Source organism: Choloepus didactylus, chromosome 6 (assembly GCF_015220235.1).
Source record: "Choloepus didactylus isolate mChoDid1 chromosome 6, mChoDid1.pri, whole genome shotgun sequence".
Taxonomy (NCBI): Eukaryota; Metazoa; Chordata; class Mammalia; order Pilosa; family Megalonychidae; genus Choloepus; species Choloepus didactylus.
Genome location: NC_051312.1, coordinates 7,865,618 through 7,886,002, shown reverse-complemented (window position 1 = coordinate 7,886,002; position 20,385 = coordinate 7,865,618). Strand labels below are relative to the sequence as shown.

Genomic DNA, 20,385 nt, shown 5'->3' with positions numbered 1-20,385 from the left:
AAGTACCAATCTTATTTCAACTCCTTTGAAAAAAAGAAGAGAACAGAACACTTCCCTACTCATTGTTGAGTAAAACCTGATAGCAAAACCCTGACAGCAAAACTTTGAAAGTAGATAGACATTGCAAGAAGAATTTACAAGCCAATATCTCATATGAACATAGGCACAAAATTCTCAGCAAAATATTTGCAAATAAAATCCAACAATAGAAAAAAAGAGTTCATGACCAAGTGCTGTTCATCCCAGGTATGCAAGGGTGGTTCATTGTTCAAAAGTTTATCAATGTGATACACTACACTAAAAGAATAAAAGAGAAAAGTTGTTTGATTATCTTAAACAAAAACTCACCAAACTAGGAATATAGGGAACTTCCTTAATTTGAAAGACAGCATGTATGAAAAACTTAAAAGCTAGCATCATACTAAATTGTGATATATTGAACTCTTTCCCATAAGATGGGGAAAGGAAAGGATATCCACTTTCAGCACTTCAGTTCAACAATGTAGTGGAGGTACTTGAGGCAAGAAAAATAAAATGCATACAAATTGAGTATGAAGAAATGAATTCATTTATTTACAGAAGACATGATTGTCATATGAAGCATAAACATAGAAAATCCCAAGAAATCTGTTTTTAAAAACTACTAGAATAAATAAATGAATTTAGCAAGGTCATAGAATACAAGGTCAATCTACAAAAGTCAATTGGCCACACTCCAGTTTGTCTAGTTTATGGATGGATGAGTAGAAAAATAGGGGAAGGAAACAAACAAACAGACAAAGGTACCCAGTGTTCTTTTTTACTTCAATTGCTCTTTTTCACTCTAATTATTATTCTTGTTATTTTTGTGTGTGTGCTAATGAAGGTGTCAGGGATTGATTTTGGTGATGAATGTACAACTATGTAATGGTACTGTGAACAATCGAAAGTACGATTTGTTTTGTATGACTGCGTGGTATATGAATATATCTCAATAAAATGAAGATAAAAAAAGTCAATTGGATTTCTATATTCTAGCAACAAACAATGGGAAAATGAATTTTCAAACAAATTTGTTACTTTTTGTGACTGAATAATATTCCATTGTATGGATAGACCACATTTTTTTATCCATTCATCTGTGGATGGGCATTTGGATTGGTAATTTTTTAAAAACCCATTTACAATAGTATGCAAAAATAAAATTCTTAGGAACACCAGGACTCAGACAGATACTTGTACACCAATATTCATAGCAGCATTGTTCACAATAGCCGAAAGGTGGAAATAAACCAAGTGTTCATTAACAAGTGAATGGATTGACAAAATGTGTCATATATATACAATGGAATATTTTTTCAGATATAAAAAGGAATGAAGTGCTGATATATACAACAACATAGATGAACCTTGGAAACATGCTAAGTGAAATAAGCCAGACACAAAAGAACAAATATTGTGTTATTCCATTTATACAAAATATCTAGAGTGCACAAATTCATAGAGTCAAAAAATAGATTAGAAGTTATCAGGGGCTGAAAGAAGGGGGAAATGGGGAGTTATTTCTTAATGGGTTAAGAGTTTCTGTCTGGGATGATGAAAAATTTCTTGAACTAGATATTCATGATGATTACACAACATTGTGAATGTTCTTATTGCCACTGAATTGTACCCTTAAAAATGGTTCAAATGGCAAATGTTATGTATATTTTCCTACCAAAAAACTTCTTAGGAATGAATTTAACCAGATAGGCAAGACTTTTATATTTAAAACTACAAAACATCGCTGAAGAAATCAAAGAAGCCAAAGAAGACTAAATGCATGTAGAAGAATACTGGGTTCTTGTTTTGGTGTATCACTGTTGTTAAGGTGTCAGTTAGCCCCAAATTGATCTATAGAGTCTATGTAATTCCAATAAAAATCCAAGCAGTATTTTTTTTTAATTAACAAGCAGATTCGGAAATTTATAGGAAATACAAGGGATCTAGAAGAGCAAAAATAATTTTCAAAAAGATGAGCAGGTTTGGAGTACTATCTGATTTAAAGATTTAATATAACCTATACAATATCAGTGGAACAGAATAGAAAGTTTAGCAATAGACCCACACTTACATGGACAGTAATTTTTCACAAAGGTACTAATGTAATTAAATGGGTAAAAAGTCTTTCAACAAATGGTGTTGGAATCTACATTTTTGAAAAATGAACCTTGATCCCCTACCTCACACCATACACAAAAATTAATTCAAAATAGATCTTAGACCTAAATGTAAAAGCTAAAACTATAATGCTTCTAAAAAAATAAGAGAAAATATGTGTTACTTTGGGGGAGGTAAATATTTCTTAGGACATAGAATACACTAACATTAAAGAAAAAATGATAAACTGGATTTTATCAAAATTTATAACACTGGTTCTTCAAAAGCCACCACTAAGAAAATGAAAAGGCAAGCTACAAACTACAAAGAAATATTCATGATATATGTATTTGACAAAAGTTGTGTATCTAGAATATATCATGAACTCTTAGAATTCAAACATATGAAGCCAACCAACCTGATTTAAAGATGGGCAAAAGATTTGAAAGACACTTCAACAAAGAAAGTATATGAATGGCAAATAGCCTATGAAAAGATGCCAATCGTTAAGAAAATGCGAATTGAAACCATAATTTGCTACCACTTCACACGCACTAGAATGACTGAAATTGAAAAGACTGACAGTACCAAGTGCTGGTGAGGAAAGTGGGACGACTAGAACTTCCATACATCTCTGATGGAAATGCAAAATGGTAGAACCACTTTGGAAAACAGATGAGCAGTTTCTTATAAAATTAAATATGTAAATGCTATATGACCCAACAATCCCACTCCTAGACATTTATCCAAGAGAAATGAAAACATATGCCCAACCAAAAGATTTGAACATCTGTAGAGCTTGATTCACAATAGCCTAAAACTGGAAACAACCCAACTGTCCATCAACTGAAGAATGGATAAATACATTTTAGTATATTTTACAATAGACTATTCCTCAGCAACAAAAGTGAATAGACTTCTGATGGATAGAACAACCTGGACGCATATCATGGACATTATTTTTTTTAATTCACTTTTATTGAGATATGTATATTCACATACCATACAGTCATCCATGGTGTTAAATCAGCTGATCACAGTACCACCATATAGTTGTGCATTCATCACCCCAGTCTATTTTTGAACATTTTTCATGGACATTATTTTGAGTAAAAGAAGCCAGACATGCTGTATGGTGGCATTGATATGAAGTCCTAGAACAGGCAGATCTAAACAGATCTGGTCTAACAGATCTAAACAGATCTGATTAGAGAAACCAGTTTAGATTGCTTTGGATAGGGGTGAGGCTTAGGTACAGAGGAGACTGTGGGAACATTCTGGGCTGTTGGGAATGTCCAAGAGCTTACTTGGGTTGGTGGTTACAAACTAATTCAATTATACACTTAAAATCTGTACATTTTTTTGTAGAGAAATTATACCTCAATAAAGTTTTTTGTTTGTTTGTGTGTTTGTTTTAAATCATGAGTTCATACTGGTATGTCCTGTACAAATCCAACATGCTGGGTTCTTCCTCCCCTCTCCCATCCCATAACCCCCTCCATCCTTCACAGGGCCATCTCTGGCTGCCAATGGCTATGGATTTATTCATTTTTTCTATCTTATACAAAAACAGAAAAACAGTTTTAGAATTACAACACCAATACCATTATCGACAGCATGTCTACTAAGCAAAGTTCAAGACTTTTTTTCTCTTTCAGCCGTTTTTTATTTATAGTTTGTGTTCAATGCAAATCAATTCCGTAACATGAGAAGTTACTATGAAACAAAGCATTAATACACAAACAGATGTGTGGCATTCAGGTATGAAGCAAAAGGGAATGTTGATTCACACACACAGTAGCTCAAGATCTGTTGGATCTAGTTGTTCTCGTGTAGGTTTCTAAAGATGGAAGAAAATGACTGACTATCAAGACTACTGTGGCTATATTAGAAACTGGAACGTCTAAGCATCAGTGTGTGACCATGCAAAGGATTGTTTTGAAGTTTTTTTACTCCTGGGAGGTCAATGAACTGTGTTCAAAATTTACTTGAATTTGTGCATTTGTTTTTCTGTGTGGTTGCATTTATCAATTTAATAGACAAAGGTTCATGTATTTCTTGTTTGTATTCAATTTCAGGGTTTTGGAAAATCCCTGTTACATATTTTTTTGAATATGTAAAATATTTTCACGGTTCAAGAGCCAAACTATATAAAAATATATACTTAGAGAACTCTCACTCCCATCCTGTCCCTTCCACCCCATAGTAACAATTTTCATTCATTTCTAGTTTACTCTTCCTGTGTTTACTTTTGCAAATACATACCTTATTTCTCCCTTCTTACATAAAGGTAGTATATTACGTTTTAAACCACTTATCCTGGAAAACCCTCCATATCAGCTAATGGAAACCTTCCTCCTCCTTTCTTTCTAGCAACCTAGTATTGCACTGGGTGAGCTTATTTAATCAGTCTCCCACGGACAGGAATTTAGGTGGTTTCCAATATTTTGCTATTACACGGAACTCCACAATGAATAGGCTTGTACATATGTTGTTTCATATTTGTGGAAGTGAATCTTTAGAGTAAATTCCTGGAAGCAGGATTGCAGGGTCAAAGGGTAAATGCTGTGCCACCTTGTTATCGGAACCAGATTTCTTTTCTCAGTGTGGCGCCGTTTGGTTTTCTCACCTGTTTCTCCACAGCCTTTCCACAAGAGTGTACTGTCCGAGCTTTTACAAACTTTGGCTAGTTTTATCTAGAGGGAAGTTGAGCATCTTTTCATATATTTAAGGATGGACCGAGAACTCTTTAAGGTTGGGAACCAAGGTGTATATTCTAAATAGGATCCAAACTAACAGATGCCCCAGATTTATTTGTTAAATGGATAAATGATCCTGTTGGATTTCAATTGGATTCATCACGTTTGGACTCTTGTCCCAGTGTGGGGAAGTGCCAGGTTTCTGGCAGAGATCAAGTAAAAGAGGAGATGGGTTCTAGAGAAAGTGAGTCCTGGACCTTCCCACTGCTCAGACCGCACCCTGAAGACAGGGAGAAAACCCTCCCTCCCAGTGGAATGGAGAGAAAGAGCACAGCACCGCCAGGCCAGCAACTTCCCCCAAATCACTGCATCACACAGACACTGGTAACTGTAACCTAGTACCCTAGTAACATAAATAGCTTTGTGTTTCTATTATATTTAATATTTTTAAATACATGGACATGGTAAGACTTTTGCATCCCATGACACTGGTAACTCTGTAACCTAGTACCCTAGTAACATAAATAGCATTATGTTTCTATTATATTTAATATTTTTAAATACATGGACATGGTAAGACTTTCTTCTGATTGAATAGTTACAGAGTTCAAAATTCAAAAGTATTTTCCATGAAAATCTTAACTCCTGTTCCTATTTATAAGCCAACAAGTTACCTTTCTCTCAGCAGCAACTGATGGTTTAATTTCTTGGGTATCCTTTCAGAGATATGTCATGCCTTTACAAGCAAATTCACATTCTTTTAATCCGAATTGTAGCCTATTACACACATTGTTCTGTGAATCCTTTTTGTCACTTAACTGTATATTTTAGAGATCATTTTATAATCTATACGATACATAAAGAACTTCTTCAAACTTTTTCACAGTAGTGCCTACAGAAGCCATTGTTATAACTTTACCAGTCCCTTATTGACAGACCTTTAGACTGTTTCTAATCTTTGCTAATGCAAACAGTGCTATAATAAATCAACTATATATTTATAAATCATCAGCTATGGACCAAAAGGGTCAAAAGATCTACGCATTTGTAATTTTTATAAATGATGCCAATTTGGCATACTTGGAGTTGAAGCAGTTTACACTGCAGCAGGGTGAGACATATAGAGTAGGATCCTGGCTAGCCAGCCTCCTGAAAACCCGATTCATTGAGCTCTTGATGTGATGACCACCTCTAGCTGCATCCGAGAAGTCCACAGCTGGGGACGCAAGGGACTGGCAATGGAGACACAGGCTTCAAAATGAGAAATGGAAAGGGACCTGCTTCTGAGGTTGATGGCTTTGATGCATCTCTGAGAGGCCCTAGGTGGAGAGGCCTCTTGCCTGCAAGGCCACACAGCCCCCAGGAGAAGGGACTGAGAGTCCAAAATTCACTGTGGTCAAGGACTGGCCTTCACAACAGACATGTAAGTGAGTCTCGCAGCCTGGACCAAAAAATCAGTGGACCAAAAAAGTAGAGGCAGGTGTGAATGAAGAGGGAAGGTTCTGTCAGCTTTGAGTGCTTGGTATGTAGCAGACCCCATGCTAGGGATATGCTGACAGGGATAAAATGCTCGCCAGCAGTAATAAAAGATAGACAAGTTACCCTGGGAGCAGAGAAGGGATCCTTAACTTCTCAGGGAAGTCTCCACAGAGAGAAACATCACGCAGTTAAGGGTGGAAATTCCAGGACTAGGAACCATCCGAATGTCTAGGTGAGACAAAGAAGGCATCCGTGAGGTCATACAAAAGGTTACACCCCAAAGGTGGTTTCTAGGAAATGCCTTTTCCTTCAAGAGACAGAGACCCGAGTAGGGCTCAAGAAGAACCCAGGACCCACTCCTCCCCAACACATGTGCACCATCGCCTGTCCCAAGGTGAAAACCCCAGCACCTCCTTAAATACTCAGCTCTGCACCAGCCTCTGAGCTCCCACAGAGCGGCGCTCACACTTGGTCTGGGATGGGTGAAGTTTACTCGCTTGTCTTTTCTCTCTCCCACTGCAGTAAAGTCCTTGAAGGTTGGGGACCAGGGTTCCAATCATTTGCATCTGCAGGGACTAGCACAGAGTTGTTGTTTCCTAATTTAGGACTCAGGTGGGTAAGTGAACTGGAGAACCAGCGACAGAGAAACTAGGAATCATTTTGAAGAGCCCCTAAGTCCTGATAGTGGTGTTACCCCAAACCTGCCTCCAGCTGGCCCTTGTTATAGTTTTGTTCTGCTTCTAGAGCAATTCAGAAACTTGTTCCTTTCCCTTGTTTACTTTTTTTTGGTAAATTAGCTCCTTAAACCTTTAAGCTACCAGTGAGTTTGTCTGAGTCTGGATAAATGTGGCCACACCTGAGTCAACAGAGAATGAATCAGTGTGGCCCTCGCTGATGGGTGTGGGCCGGGTGGTTACCATGACAGCGGGGATCCCAGAAAGAACTACAAAACAGGGAGTGAGGGAAGTGGGAAACAGAGGAGTCGAGGTAGGCCGAGCCGTTTCTCCTGCCATTCGCACCCTTCTCATCTCTTGGTGTCTCCCCTGCTCCCTGCAGCCTCACACTGCTGACCACTTCCTGCCCTCTGACCTCTGTGACCCTGCTCTACCTCCCTTCTCCGGCTGCTCTCACTGCTCTCCCCTCTCTTTTGCTGCGTCTTCTTCCAGCTTCTTCTGGATAGAATCTTCCAAAGTGCCATCTTTGGTCCTCTCCTCGCATCCTATTGCTGTCTCTTGACGCTCTCAGAGAGCCCGTCCCTGCTCGTGGATTCAGGGGTTGGTTCTGTCCCCTTGATACCGCATCTCCCTGGACCTCTCCTACCTCCGCTGACCACCAGGTGTTTTCATCTGGGTGTCCGGCACCACCTCAGACGAAACGTGGATAAGATCAAACCTCTCTTCCCCCTCCCAGTTTCCTTCTTTCTGCCCATGGCATCGTCATTCTCTCACCCACCCAGGCTGAAAACCTGAGTCATATTTGATACCTCCTCCCCATTGTTTCCTTCCCAAATGCAAGTCTTGCTGGCTGCCTTTGTAACATCTCTTGTAACTCTCTGTCCTTTCCATTCTGTCTGCTAATCCAGGATCCCTGCTCCCTGTGCTTCCCACTTGGTCTTCCTGCCTGTAGTTTCTTCCCTGTCCAGTCTTTCATACCTGACCAGACTGATTTTCCAGAATGATCCTTTTATTCTCTCTCCTGCTCAAAAACTGTCAGCAGCTCTCCATCACCACAGATAAAGTCTAGATTCCTTAGCCTCAGGCTTAGGACCCTTTGTTTGGCTCCAGTTCGCCTCACTTTATCGCATGTGATAAAGGGTGCAGGCTCAGGAGCCAGACTCTCTGGATTCAAATCCTATCCCTGATACAGGCTGTGTGACCTCAGACAAATACTTAACCTCTCTGTGCCCAAATTTCCTCTTCTTTAAAATCGTCATATAAAAAAACATTTTATAATTGTTTCTAGGGTTGCTGTGAGGATAAAAGGCACTTAGAACAGTGCTGATTACAGGGTCAGCGCTCACATTTTAGATTTTGATCATGATGATTTCCACAGAGGGAGTGCTGCACACTGCACACCTCTCTGCACACCTGTCTCCTGGGCACACACGTCGTTCCCTCCTGTTGCCTGTGCTCAGGTCCCTGTGCTCAAGCCCCCTGCAGCCTAAGAGGGTCCTTTTAACTTGTGGTGCTTTCTCCTTCCTGAGAATTGGGGGAACTCAGTGTCTCCATTTCTCCCAGGCTGCCTCAAGGTAGTACTTGTATTACATTGTTTTTTAACTTGCCACATATGTAGATCTTATCTCTCCAACAAAACCATAAGCACCTGGAGTGCAAGGCTGGGTGGGACTGTGGTACACCAGAAGGAGAGGCCTGGGTTTGGGTCGGGCCCTGGAATTTACTAATTGAGCAAATCATTTTGCTTGGGTTTCCTTCTGAGTAAGATGTGGATAATCCTTACCTAGTGAGGTTGTTCTGAGCATTTACCCAGACGACACGTGTGCAGCACACAGCCCAGCAGATGGCATCGACGGCACTCAGTAAACCTCAGGCCCTCCCCAGCTGTGCCAGGCACTCAGTAAGCATCTGATTCACTGATGTGCCCTCCCCCAGGTAGAGCCCCTATCTCTACTCCCATCTTCCCTGACTCCCGGCCTGTCATAGTGCATGCTCCTGGCTAAGGCCACCCTCCTCCTTGTGTGCTAGTTCCTGCCCCTTCTCACCTTCACACAGACCTCACTCACACAGCTGCCTTCCCTCTCCCCTGCATCATTGCTTGCCTCCCTATTGGTGCATTCTCTTCATCATGTAATAATGCTGTAATATCACTCTATCTAAAACAAGGCAAAACAAACAAAAAACAAATTTTAAAAACCCTCCCTTGATCCCTTATCTCTTCTGGTTACCACTCCATTTTTCTGCTCCCTTTATAGTAAAAAAATCCCTGAGAGAATTGGCATATTTATTGTTTCCACTTCTGCTGCCATTCTCTCAAACCCACTCCACCTAACCTGCTGTTATCACGTCTCCAGTGACCTCCGCATTGCCAAGTCCACTGTCCATTCTCAGGCTTCATTTTACCTGGCCTCTGCGAAACATTTGAGACCACGGTTAGTCCTGCATCCCAGAAACACCTTCTGCCTGGGCCTCCCAGACCCCACTCTCCTGATTTCCCTCCAACCTCATTGGCTACTCCTTGGTCTCATTGGCTACTCCTTGGTCTCCTCTGCTGGGTCCCCCTCTATCCCCCTCACCTCTAAGTGTAGGAGGCCCCCAGGGCTGTCCTTGAACCCACTTCTCGTCCCTATCTACATTCAATCCTAGGGAATCTCATCTACCATCAAAAAGGTGCCCAAATTTATATCTCAAATCCAGACCGCTCTCCAGAATTCCAGACTTGCAGATCCAACCGCCTCCTCCCCATCTCTATTTGAACTTCAAATTCACCATGTCTAAAATGAACCATTCATTCCTCAGCCCACTCCCCCACCCTTCCCACAATCTTCCCCCTCTTAGTAATGAGAACACTATCCTCTCAGTCGCTCAGGCCTCTCTCTCTCAAACCCCACAGCCAATAGATCAAGTCCTATTAGTTCTACCTTCAAAATATAGAGATCGAATTGTATACTTGAAAGTGGTTACATGGGAAATATTGTGTTGTATGTATGTGACCACATTACGATAAAAAATAGAGACTTAGCCATTTCTTGCCACCTCCCCCCCTCCCACCCTGGTCCACACCACTACCACCTCCCGCCCAGATGGCCCCACTCACCTCTTAGGTGGTTTTGCTGCCTCAGTCTCCCCCATCTCCACACTCTGCCCTCCACCAACAACCAGAGTAACATTTTCAAAGCATAAGTTTAATTATACCATTCTTTGGCTTGAAGCCCTCAATGTCTTGCCCTCTCACTCAGAATAAAATCCAGATTCCTTTCCACAGCCTCTGAGCCCCATGGTAGCGGGCCTTCTCCCTCTCTGGCCTCATCCCCCACCAGGCTCCCTCGCTCACTCTGCCCCAGCCATGCTGGCCTCCCTCCTGTTCCTTGGACAGCCTGAAAATGCTCCTCCTCGGGGTTCCTGTTGTTCCTTCTGCCTGGAATGCTCAGGGCTTTCTCCCTGACTTCCTTCAGGTCTCTGATTAAATGCCACCTTACCCAAGAGCCTTCCTGGACCAAACCTTCTAAAAGAGCAGCCCTGGCACTCTCTGACCCCTAACCCTTATTTTAATTACCACCCCACCACGTGACATAATATTTACGTGTGTGTTTGGTTTTGTTGTCTCCTCACCACTGATAACAACACAAGAGGCTCATTGGTGCCTGGCACATGGTAGGTGCCCAGGAGCTGGGCAGGTGGCACGGTCTAGACTGGAAGAGTCCGATGGACCTGGGCCTGGCCTCTGCTCCACCCCTTACCTGCCTGGTAAGGCCAGACAACTTTCCCTAACATTTTTGAGCTTCAGTTTCCTTCTCTGTAAAATCTACTCTGAAGGTTTTTAGGAGGATTAGAAACAAAACATTTGAAGTTCCTGAGAAAATGGCCAGTGCTCAAAAAAAAAAAAAAAAAAAAAGGGGGTTAAAAAGGCCACTTAGCCGCTCTCTAGGCCTGTTTCCAAGGAGTGAACAGCCCTGTCTCTATCTGCCCCCAGCATGGAGGGCTGGTATATCAAATGAAGGAAGCACTGGATTCCATTCCCCCTGCTGTACTTCCCAGCATCCCCTATGCATGGTTTCTGGCTCCAGCCAGTTCCCTACCAAGGTGCCCCTTACCCCCACCCCCTACCCCAGTGATGGCTAGCTCTGATCAGATTCTGCAGGCTGAGACCCTCCTCCAACACTGCTTTGGGCCCAGGTGATCCCCAGTGTGGGGAGCAGAGGTGCTTGCTGGGAATGTGTAGGTCTGACTGGGATTTATGGGACATGGGCCTCCTGGATCCTCCTCTGGCAAAGGCGCCATCTTCCAGGTGCGACGCTGGGCAGGGCTAGGTGGTCCGCAGTCAGGTTTCCTTCCCCTGGCTGTCAGTGAGGATGACTAGAGTAGTTTCCCTGTGCGCCACCAGGGGGCACCAGAGGCAGCTCAGCTCTGGCAGGACCAGCTGTCATTGGGCTGTCTTCAGTCCCCCTGAGACCCCGGGCTCAGGCAGCCAAAGAGGCACATGCACCCAGAAGTCTTGCAGAAAAAGAAGAGGCACGGTGCTGGCTCTCCCACTTCTCAGCTTGCTTGCTCCTGCAAGCCAAAGCAGGGGCACAGTAAGGGACCAGAGGTCAGGGTTCCAGGCTCAGTGCTCTTTATTGATAAGTATTTGTGAACCCCTTGCCCCGTGAGCTCAGCCATCCTCTGCCCTAGAGTCCCAGCCTTAGGTGAGGAGTACAGCTGTGCCTCCTGGATCATCTGCCTGAGTCTTGTTCTGCCAAGGCTGTGCCTGACTTGCCAGCTGGTCCCCAGGAACCCCAGTGTTTAGGTCAGGGAGGGATGTGGCAGTAGGGTCACGGCCAGGTCCTTGCCCTTGAAGACCATTCTCTGTCCAGGAGAACCTTCAGCTTCAGCTGCGTGGGCTCCAAGATGGCCTCCTGGAGACTGCTGTTTAGGTGGAGAGACTGAGCCATGGACACCTCCAGATTCAGCCTGTTCCCTTCCCTGAGAGACTCCTTCCTGCCAGATGTTCCTCCACGGCAGAGTAGCTGGCTCTCCCATGTATCCTGAGGCTCTTGGGTGGCTTGCAGGCCCGCTAAAGGCAGGAGGTCCCAGGTGGCACCTCAAAGTGGGTAGTGATGCCAGAGGCTGTGGAAGGTGGGGTGGGAGGGAGAAACAGACAGCAAGTCAGCTGAGTCCTGGGTGACCTGGATTTACCAGCCCCAGTAGTCTTTAGCCAGCCCCTCAGTCCAAAAATAAGATCATCCCTTGGTCCCTGGGTGCACTCTTTCCCCCACCATTGGCTCATAGAGGTAGGAATTATTAAAGCAACCTTCTGCCCTCCTGAACCAGGCACCTCATAGAACCTTCTTGCCTGCCCAGCAAGGATTGGAGGAGCCTGGGAGAGGGCTCCTGCTGCCAAAGCCTGCCGCCCTCTCCCCGCTGGGCCAGCAGCATGGTGGTGCCTGGAGAAGGTCAGGCACTTGTGAAAGCCCTCCCCAACCTGCACTGACCTGCACTGGAAGCGGGGATCCCCGGGGTGGGTCTGCAGCACCTGATGTACCTCTGGAGGAGGGTCCAGGCCCATCTGTTGTGCCCGATGCCAGCGCTGAAGCCGTGTGATCCCTGCAGGGTGGGAAGATGACACTAGGACCTCATGGGGGGTGAGGAGGAGTCAAAGCTAGAGAATGTGTGAAGGGGTGTGTCTCGGAAGCCTCCACACCCCACCGTCCCAGGAGACGGCCTGAGAGGGGCAGACCGGGGCCGGGGTGACAAGATTGGCTTTGTGGGGCCTGGGTGGGGCTCTCACCTGTGCAAGGACCATATTGCCAGGCCAGGTCAAACTGCCTCAGCAGCTCCAGCTCCGCTTCGTCCACGTCCGGGGCTTGGGGCTCCTCCTCTGCAACGAGAGGCTGTCTCAGGCCTGCCCAGACCTCTGCCCCTACCTCAAGCCACCCCTTGGCCTCTGCCACCCTGCGGCCAGCCCTCGAGCAGGAAGTGAAGGACAGACCATACTTCCCCTTCGATTCCCCTCCTTCGCCCACTTCCTCTCCTGCCCCTCGGTGTCCGGCCGTCCGGCCTCCCCCACGCCTCAGAGACCTAGCTCTGGTGCCAGCTCCCCCTTGCTGTGCCCGGCGGGGCCCTCCCCCCTCTTCACTACGGGGTAGGAGTCAGTGATGAGCCGCTTCCGGCCCATGGCGGCCACCCAGGCAGGCGGAGAAGGAGGCGACTGCGGGGAAGAAGAGAGGCAGCGGGCGCGAGAGGGACAGCTGCAGAGGGAGAGAGATGGGGCCAGCGGCGGGCAGACGGGATGACCCAGACGATCGGAGAGAGGAAGTCCGCTGGTTCCAGGGAATGACGACTCTTCCCCACCCCCGTAGGCTTGCAAACACGAAAGACCTGAGCCAATGGCAGGCCGCCTCCGTGGGGCGGAGCCCCGACTCTAGCCAATGGCAGGCGGCGCGGGGCGAGGGGGCGGGTCTGCACCGGCAGCTGTGTTCTGGGGGGGAGACCTGTCAAGATGCCCCAGACTTCACCACCTCTCCTGCCCCCCCAGTGGTCTGCGGCGGGGTCTCCAGGGAGCTCCAGAGCGTTCCCCTCAGCCTCTCACTTCCCGTTTTCCCTTCCTAGGCAAATGTTCTTTTCAGCCCCGCTAATCCCCGTGGCCGTTTTGTAACTCCCCAGAGCCCAGCTGGAGCCTTCCGCTCCGGCCCCTTGGCCCGCGGCGCGCTGTGGGGGCAGGTCTGGAGGGCCGAGGAGAGTTTGGGCGACTCCAGCCCCCTTCCCTTCTCCCAACCCACCCCAGCCGGGCCCAGGGGACCTGGTTGGAAAAGCCCACAGGTTCCTAGCGCTCCTTTCTCACAGTCTGCACCCAAAGACACTGCCCACTCTTAGGCTCAGCAGGCGTGTGCCTTGTCAGCCTTGCGGTCCCTCTAGTCAGGAAGGTATCATACTGAGTGGAGACCAGAGCAGAGGTTCTAGTCACCACCCCAGCCCACCCCCCATAACTTGCCTGGACCCCCAGTTCTTCCTGGATCAATTCTGGTCTATTTCTCTCACAGTAAAGGGAGAGCATGGTCAGAAAATGATGGTGAACCTGACACTTACGTAGCATTTAGAACATGCCCTTCTAAGTAAGCACTTTGCCATACAGCAACTCAATTTAAATGTGAAAAGGTTTTCAAGAGTAGCTAAATCATCACCGCTGATAGTCAAGGCATCGTGGGCCCCCAATTAAACCAGAATCCCCCGTGCCCTCCAGGAGCTCACAGGCCAAGAAGGCAGCCAGGACACAAGAACGTAATTCCTAACAAACACGAGAGGACCACAGGGCTGGTTAGCATTAGAAGACCTCGTGGAGGAGGCAAGCTGCTGTAAACAGTGTCTCTCAATTCTCCACCCATGACCTTTGTCCCTTGGGCTCCTGTCATCGCTGACTCACCCCACCCTGCCTCCCCCTCACCAACTTCCTGGCAGCGGGCAAACATTTTGGCCAGTGGGAGTCTGGGAACCATGAGTGCAGCTCTAATCACCCTGAAAGGTGCCATCGGTTCTTCCTTCCCAGAGACCTCGGCTTTCTTCCTTTCCCACTGTTCTGGGGTCTGGGTACTCTGTGCTGGGCAAAGGGCCGGACCCCTGGAGCCTGTGGCCAGCGGTCTTTGTAGGGAGCAAAGGAGGAGAATGCCCTGGAGAGGAGCCGCCAGAGGGGAGGGAGGGGAGAGCAGGCCTTCAGCAGGGGCCTCCTCCCGCCTGGCTCCCCATCAGCTTCCTTGAGGAGGGTTGAGTGGAGGAGCTCGAGCTTGTGGGTGCATTACACAGAGCTGGAGGGCCCTTCCCTGCTGCATTGTTTGGGCTGGCTCTGGTCTAATTCCCCCAAGTGCCTCATGGACTAAGTGGGGCCCACCTTCAGGGAGGTGGGGGCCGAGCTGAGGTGGGGAGGGAAGCAGGGAGGCCCTCTCCACCAGGGCTGGGAAGGGCTTAGGTGTGAGTCCAGCCAGGCCAAGGACTCCATAGAGAGCTGGTGCCCAGGGGGCCTTGGCAAGGGCCTCCTGGCCGGTCCCTGAGATGCATGGCACCCAGGGTCCCAGCTGCAGCCACCACCCACCTTCTCAGTCCACAAAGCCCTGAGGGAGTAGGGCGTCATGGGTAGGGCAGACCCCTCCTCATTCCTGGTCCCTCCCACCCTGAAAGCTGATAGCCGTGGGGCCCTGGCGCCGCCCAGGGAGCGTGAAATGGGGTGTGCCTCTGGGCGGCCACAGCAGCTCCTACTGCCGCCTGGGCCCGGTCCCTCCTCTCCTGTGCAGCTTCTGGCTCTGCTGGCCTCTCCCACCGGCCTGGAAGGGGTCTCCCTTGGCCAACAGCTCCCCTCCAGCTCCAGGAAAGATAACCAGTGTGGTCAGCTTGAACTCAGGCATCCCTGGGCCAGCCTTCTGCTTGGTGTGGAGTGGACCCTCTGCATGTACCATTGCCCTTCCCTCATCAGAGAGTGGGAGCAAGCCCCAAGGGAGGAGCTGGCACCCAGGAATTGCACAGACATCCCTGTCCCAGTTTGCCTCCTTCCCTGACATGGCATCTGAATCCCCGAGTTGTTCTGGCAACCAGACCGAACCTTGGCTGCCCAGCCTCGGATCTGTTCCTCTTTGTCTCCTACCTTCACCCCCCCACTGCCTCTTATCACTGTCCTACATGGGACCCCTGTCCTACCCAAGCAACCTCCTGGGCCCATCCCCCAAACTGCTGTCCCGGGGCCTGTCCGGGTTTGGGCTGCAGGCTGGAGGGCCAGGCCAGAGGTCTGAGTTGGGGGCTAAGTTTTCTCTCCTTGGGGGAGTTTCCTAAGATCGAAGCCTAGGTTCCTTGAGTCAGCCCCCCCTCCACTGGCATGGGGACTAGTGGGAGTGACCTTTGCACCCCTGCCTGGGAACACTCAGCCCTCACTTCAAGGCTAAGGCCAAAGTGCTGGGGAGCCCAGGAAAGGAAAGGACTAAAGCGGGAGCCTTGCACCTTCCCAAGGACCGAGCCCCTCTGCTGACTGCTCCAGGGGAAGGGGGATTAGGCCTGGCTTAGCGCAGACAATGTGGCAGGATGGGGGCCCCCAGCACTGCTCATGCGCCCTCTGGGCCCCTTCCCTTCCCCCAGTCCTGATGGGGCTTGTGGGGAGAGCCAGGTAGGGCTGGGAAGGAGGGGGCAGGTCGAGGGAGGGAAGCAGCTGCCTGGGGCCTGGTGGGCTGTGGGGCGTATCCTGCTCGTCTCCTTCTCTCTCCCTCAGCACCCCCCTTCCTCAGGCCCTCGGGCCTTGCCACCCACCCTGAGCTGGAAATCATGACTGCTCAGGAGCTCCTGGGCAGCCAGCCTAGCACCCCCTGGCCCCCAACATGCTTACACACTCTGGACCCCATTCCTCACCCCGCCGTGGGCCAGAATTCTTTCAGGCAGCCCCTCCTAGGCCCCCATGACCCTCTCCAACTCACACCCACTCCCTGCTCCAGGTTCTCTGACCTTGTGGGCTTGAGGGGCAGGAGCTGGTGGAAGAGAAGGCTCCCTGGGTCCCTGTGGGTTTCTCTGCCACTGTCTCCTCTGCCCTGTCCTACCCGCCACCCTGCAGTCACCTCCCCTTCCACCTTGGCCATCCTGGCTCTAGAGAAGTTCTGGGACAATTTGAAAAGGGGCCCTTCTGGCTATTCTGCACCTTGGCCACCAGGTGTCAGACTTTGTCCAGCTGGAAGGAAGGTCCTGGTTAACCATTTCCACCCCAGGAACCAGGCCTTGGAGATGAGGGCAAATTGGGGAGGGGCTAGGAGTGACCTCTGAACTAGTGAGGCTAAGGCACCCTGAAGGCTGAGACTGGGAAAGGACTGGAACTCTGATTCTGAAGCTTTCTCACAGTTACTCCCTCACTACCACCCCATCCTCTTGACACAGGCTTTGTCCCCTGCTGGGAAATTGGGGAATGAGGCTGAGTCAGGGAACACAAGAAATGAAGGGACAAAGGCAGGGGCAGTTGCAGCTCCAGAGAAGAACAGGGAGCCAACAGGGAGCCACCCATCAGAGCACTCAGCCAGGCCTGAATCACTGGCCTGTGCCCTCTAGGTTAAGGGAAACAGAGGGCCTCCCTTTGCTCTTCCCAGTCGGAATGGCTGGCGAGGGTGTGTGTGTGCGTGTGCACGCACACGTGTGCATGTATGTGTGTAGGATGAGTAGACTTGTGTCTCCTCATATACCAAATGGGCCCCTAAGTCCTGGATGTTGGGTCAGTCTTTGCAAAAGGGGGAAGCTGACAAAGTTTACCCCCTTTTGCCCACTTCCCTGATGAGAACCTCTTCTATACCCACTCCTGCCCTGCCTCCCATCTGCTCTCCTCAAGTGAGGGTTCTCCATCCTGTGCGCCTCCTCTTAAGCACAGGTGGGTTTCCAGATGCCCAAGATGATGATGAGGTTTCTAATCCATTACATGGTGCCTGGCAAAAACAGGGAGGAGGGCCTTGTCTCCTGCCCTCCATTCTGCCAAGGACTGCCACAGGCAGTGCACCTCTGTGGTGCTGCAGAGCCGCGCCACATCTAGTTTCTTAAGTTGACCTCTGGATACCTGGCACTGATCACAAGCCGTATGTAAGTGGTGGAACCTAAGATGACCAAGGAAAACTCATCTGGCCCCTCCTCCCACAGCCTGAAGCAGCAGCAAGGGGGAATCTGATGACAGGCTCACTCAAAGAAGAGACTGATGACTGGTCGGTGGCTGTGTTACCCATTTGGCTGTTACCCGTGGGACCCAGCGCCAAAACCCAAAGGAGGGGCTCAGCCTCCCCGTCACCATCACCAAGGAGCTCCTTGTGGGGGGATTCAAGAACTGCCTTCTCATATGTGCTCCCCTCTGTGCACCCTTTCTATCCACCCCCTCTGTGCTCCCTCTTCTCCTGGCCTTCCCCTCCTCTGTTTCCCTTGCTCACAGCCACTCAAAAGTACCAGCACCTCAGAACCCTCTGTTCTCTGCCATTCCTGCTTTGCCTGTCCTTGGCCTGCGATAATGCCCTCTCTTCACACGGTCCCACTGCTGGCCTGCTGTGGAATGTCACAGTCCATGCTGATTGGGTCCACAACAAAGATGTGTTTGCTGACGGAAGCTTGGTCCACAGGTCTGCCCAGCAACCCTTTTTATTCTCTGATAGTCTTCTTATTCCATTCCCCAGACTTCTCCATTCTTCTCTAGCCACCAGTCACTCACTCAGCAGAAACATCTTTAGATCTCCTCTATTTAAAACCAACACAACATACCAAGACCAATGGGATGCAGCAAAGGCAGTACTGAGAGGGAAATTTGTAGCTATAAATGCATTCTTTAAATAAGAAGAAAGGTCTCACATCAGAGACATAACCTCACAACTGGAGAATCTAGAAAAAGAAGGACAAACTGAACTCAAAGCCAGCAGGAGGAAGGAAAGAAAGATGAGAGTGGAGAGAAATGAAATAGAGAATTAAAAAACAATAGAATCAACGAAACCAAAATTTGGTCCTTTGAAAAGATCAATAACATTGACAGACCTTTAGCTAGTCTGACAAAGAAAAAGAGAGAAAGGATGCAAATAACTAAAATTGACAATGAAAGGGAGTACATTATTACTGACCCCACAGAAATGAAAAGGATCATAAGAGGATTCTGAACCACTGTCAACCTTAAATTCAAAGACACAAGTAGGTTGACAGTGAAAGGATAGGAAAAAATACACCATGTAAAACCAAAACAAACCAAACCAACAAAGAACCTTTCCTGACCCTGCTACCCCTTCTAGATATTCCCTCTACCACCAAGCTCTCCAGGGAACAGAGTTCCTTTCTTCCCACCGTGTACTCCTTTAATCTCTTGATTTGGTATCTGCCTTTCAACTGCTCTTTCAAAGTTCACCTGTGACTTCCTAATCACCAAAACCAATGCTTTTCTTAGCATTCCCTCAGTTCTTCTGGGCCACCTGAGACTGCTGAGCAGCTGCCTCCTTGAAACTCGCTAATACACTCTGGTCTTGATACTCTTTAAATCGGTCTAATCCTAACAATTATCAAGTACTTTACTCTGTGCCAGCCCTTGTGCTAAAATGCCGTAGGCATGCAGAGATGAGTAGGCCACGGCCCCTGCCCTTGAGATGCTATGTGCTTGAAAGACAGAGGGACAGACTGACCAGCCATCGCCTGCCCCATCCCCATCTGTCAAAATGCTGCCCGTCCTCCAAGGCCAGTGTCAAATCCCAGCTCACACATTTATTCAGAAGTTGACTCAGAAGCACCTACTGTGTGCTGGGCTGGGATGCGGTGATGACTTCAGACCCCGTCCCGCCTGGGGTGGGGGCCTCACAGGGGAGCAGGGCCTTTTCTGCCACCCAGGGGGCTGAGGCCACACCTTCCTTGACCCCCAAAGGATCTTGCCTGGGTCTCTCTTTCTGCTCTTAAGCCAACTTTGCCCTGTATTCTGGCACTTGGGGGTGGGAGGGGAGTTGTCCTATTTACTGGATTGTTTGGCTCAACGCACATTTATCGAATGCCTTCTTTTGGCTGGAGCCTGAGCTGGTGATGGAGAGCTAAGGGCACTCAGAACCTGCTCTCAGGAAGTTCACATCTAGTAGTGTGGGAGCCCGGGATGAGAGGAGCTAGAGCCTACCCACCGGAGCTAGAGCCTACCCACCTTGATCTTTGCTTAGGGCCTCCCACCTAACGGGCAGCTCTCCATTTGGCCAAGCAGTTCCTTTCTTTCTGTCCTTTTACGCAGGAGGCAGGGTCTGGGGATGCCCCTGGCTGTGGCCGGGCAGTTCTCTCTGCCTGAAGAGCCTGGACGCTTCAGGGCGGGGCTTTTCCGCTCCACCTTGGGTCAGGTGACTCAGGGCCGCTCCACAGAGTCCAGTCCTCCTGCACCTGCCTGCGGCCTCTCCCCTTCCCAGTGGTCGTGCACACATTGGCACCTCCTGTCCCTACAGCTTGTGGACACATTTCCTCTTAATGTTTCCAGGAAGCTGGCCTTTTCCACCTGAGTAGATTGCAAGGTCCGTAAAGGCAGGAGCCAGGGCAGGTCTTGGACTTCCTTTGGCTTTCCTCCACCAGGCAGCACAGCCACAGGCAGCAGTGAAGGCCTTGAAAATGCCTGTCAACTGCCTGACCTTGCTTCCTTGGCTTGAGGCACTGCCTCCAGGAGGCCTTTGTAGAATACTCAGGTGTCAGCTGAAAGCACTTAACCTGTCCATCGACCCAGGGGTTCTTACCCAGCTGTCATGATATGCTGATGTGCCCTGAGCAACTGTGACTAAAATGGCTGCTGTGGCAGCCAAGCATCCTGCCTTCCTGTTTCTGTTATCCTTCCCAACAGTCTTATAAGGGCATTTAGTTACCCCCATTTTACAGATGGGGAAACTGGTACTTAGAGAGGTTGAAGTAATTTGTCTGAGGTTGTTTAGCTAGTAGGCTTGAAACTGGGACTTGAA

The 20,385-nt window shown here is 48.6% G+C and overlaps 1 protein-coding gene and 1 pseudogene across 2 annotated transcripts; one reads left to right on the top strand and one right to left on the bottom strand.

Annotated features, from left to right (window-relative positions):
• The window catches only part of LOC119536566, a 39,985-nt pseudogene extending 32,453 nt beyond the window's left edge, over positions 1-7,532 (top strand).
• A 4,033-nt stretch (positions 7,533-11,565) lies between these two features.
• POLD4 (DNA polymerase delta 4, accessory subunit) lies at positions 11,566-13,311 on the bottom strand. Of its 2 annotated transcripts, none has more exons than XM_037838013.1 (4): positions 13,028-13,311; positions 12,738-12,827; positions 12,492-12,553; positions 11,566-12,076 (listed from the first exon to the last, which is right to left on the bottom strand). In XM_037838013.1, exons 1-4 carry the CDS (start codon positions 13,122-13,124, stop codon positions 11,753-11,755), a joined length of 573 nt encoding a protein of 190 aa, XP_037693941.1. In that variant the 5' UTR covers positions 13,125-13,311; the 3' UTR covers positions 11,566-11,752. The 2 variants fall into 2 exon arrangements, with proteins under 2 accessions (XP_037693941.1, XP_037693942.1); XM_037838014.1 differs by having other exon boundaries at positions 11,907-12,076; positions 12,442-12,553; positions 13,028-13,310.
• Between the last annotated feature and the right edge of the window lie 7,074 nt (positions 13,312-20,385).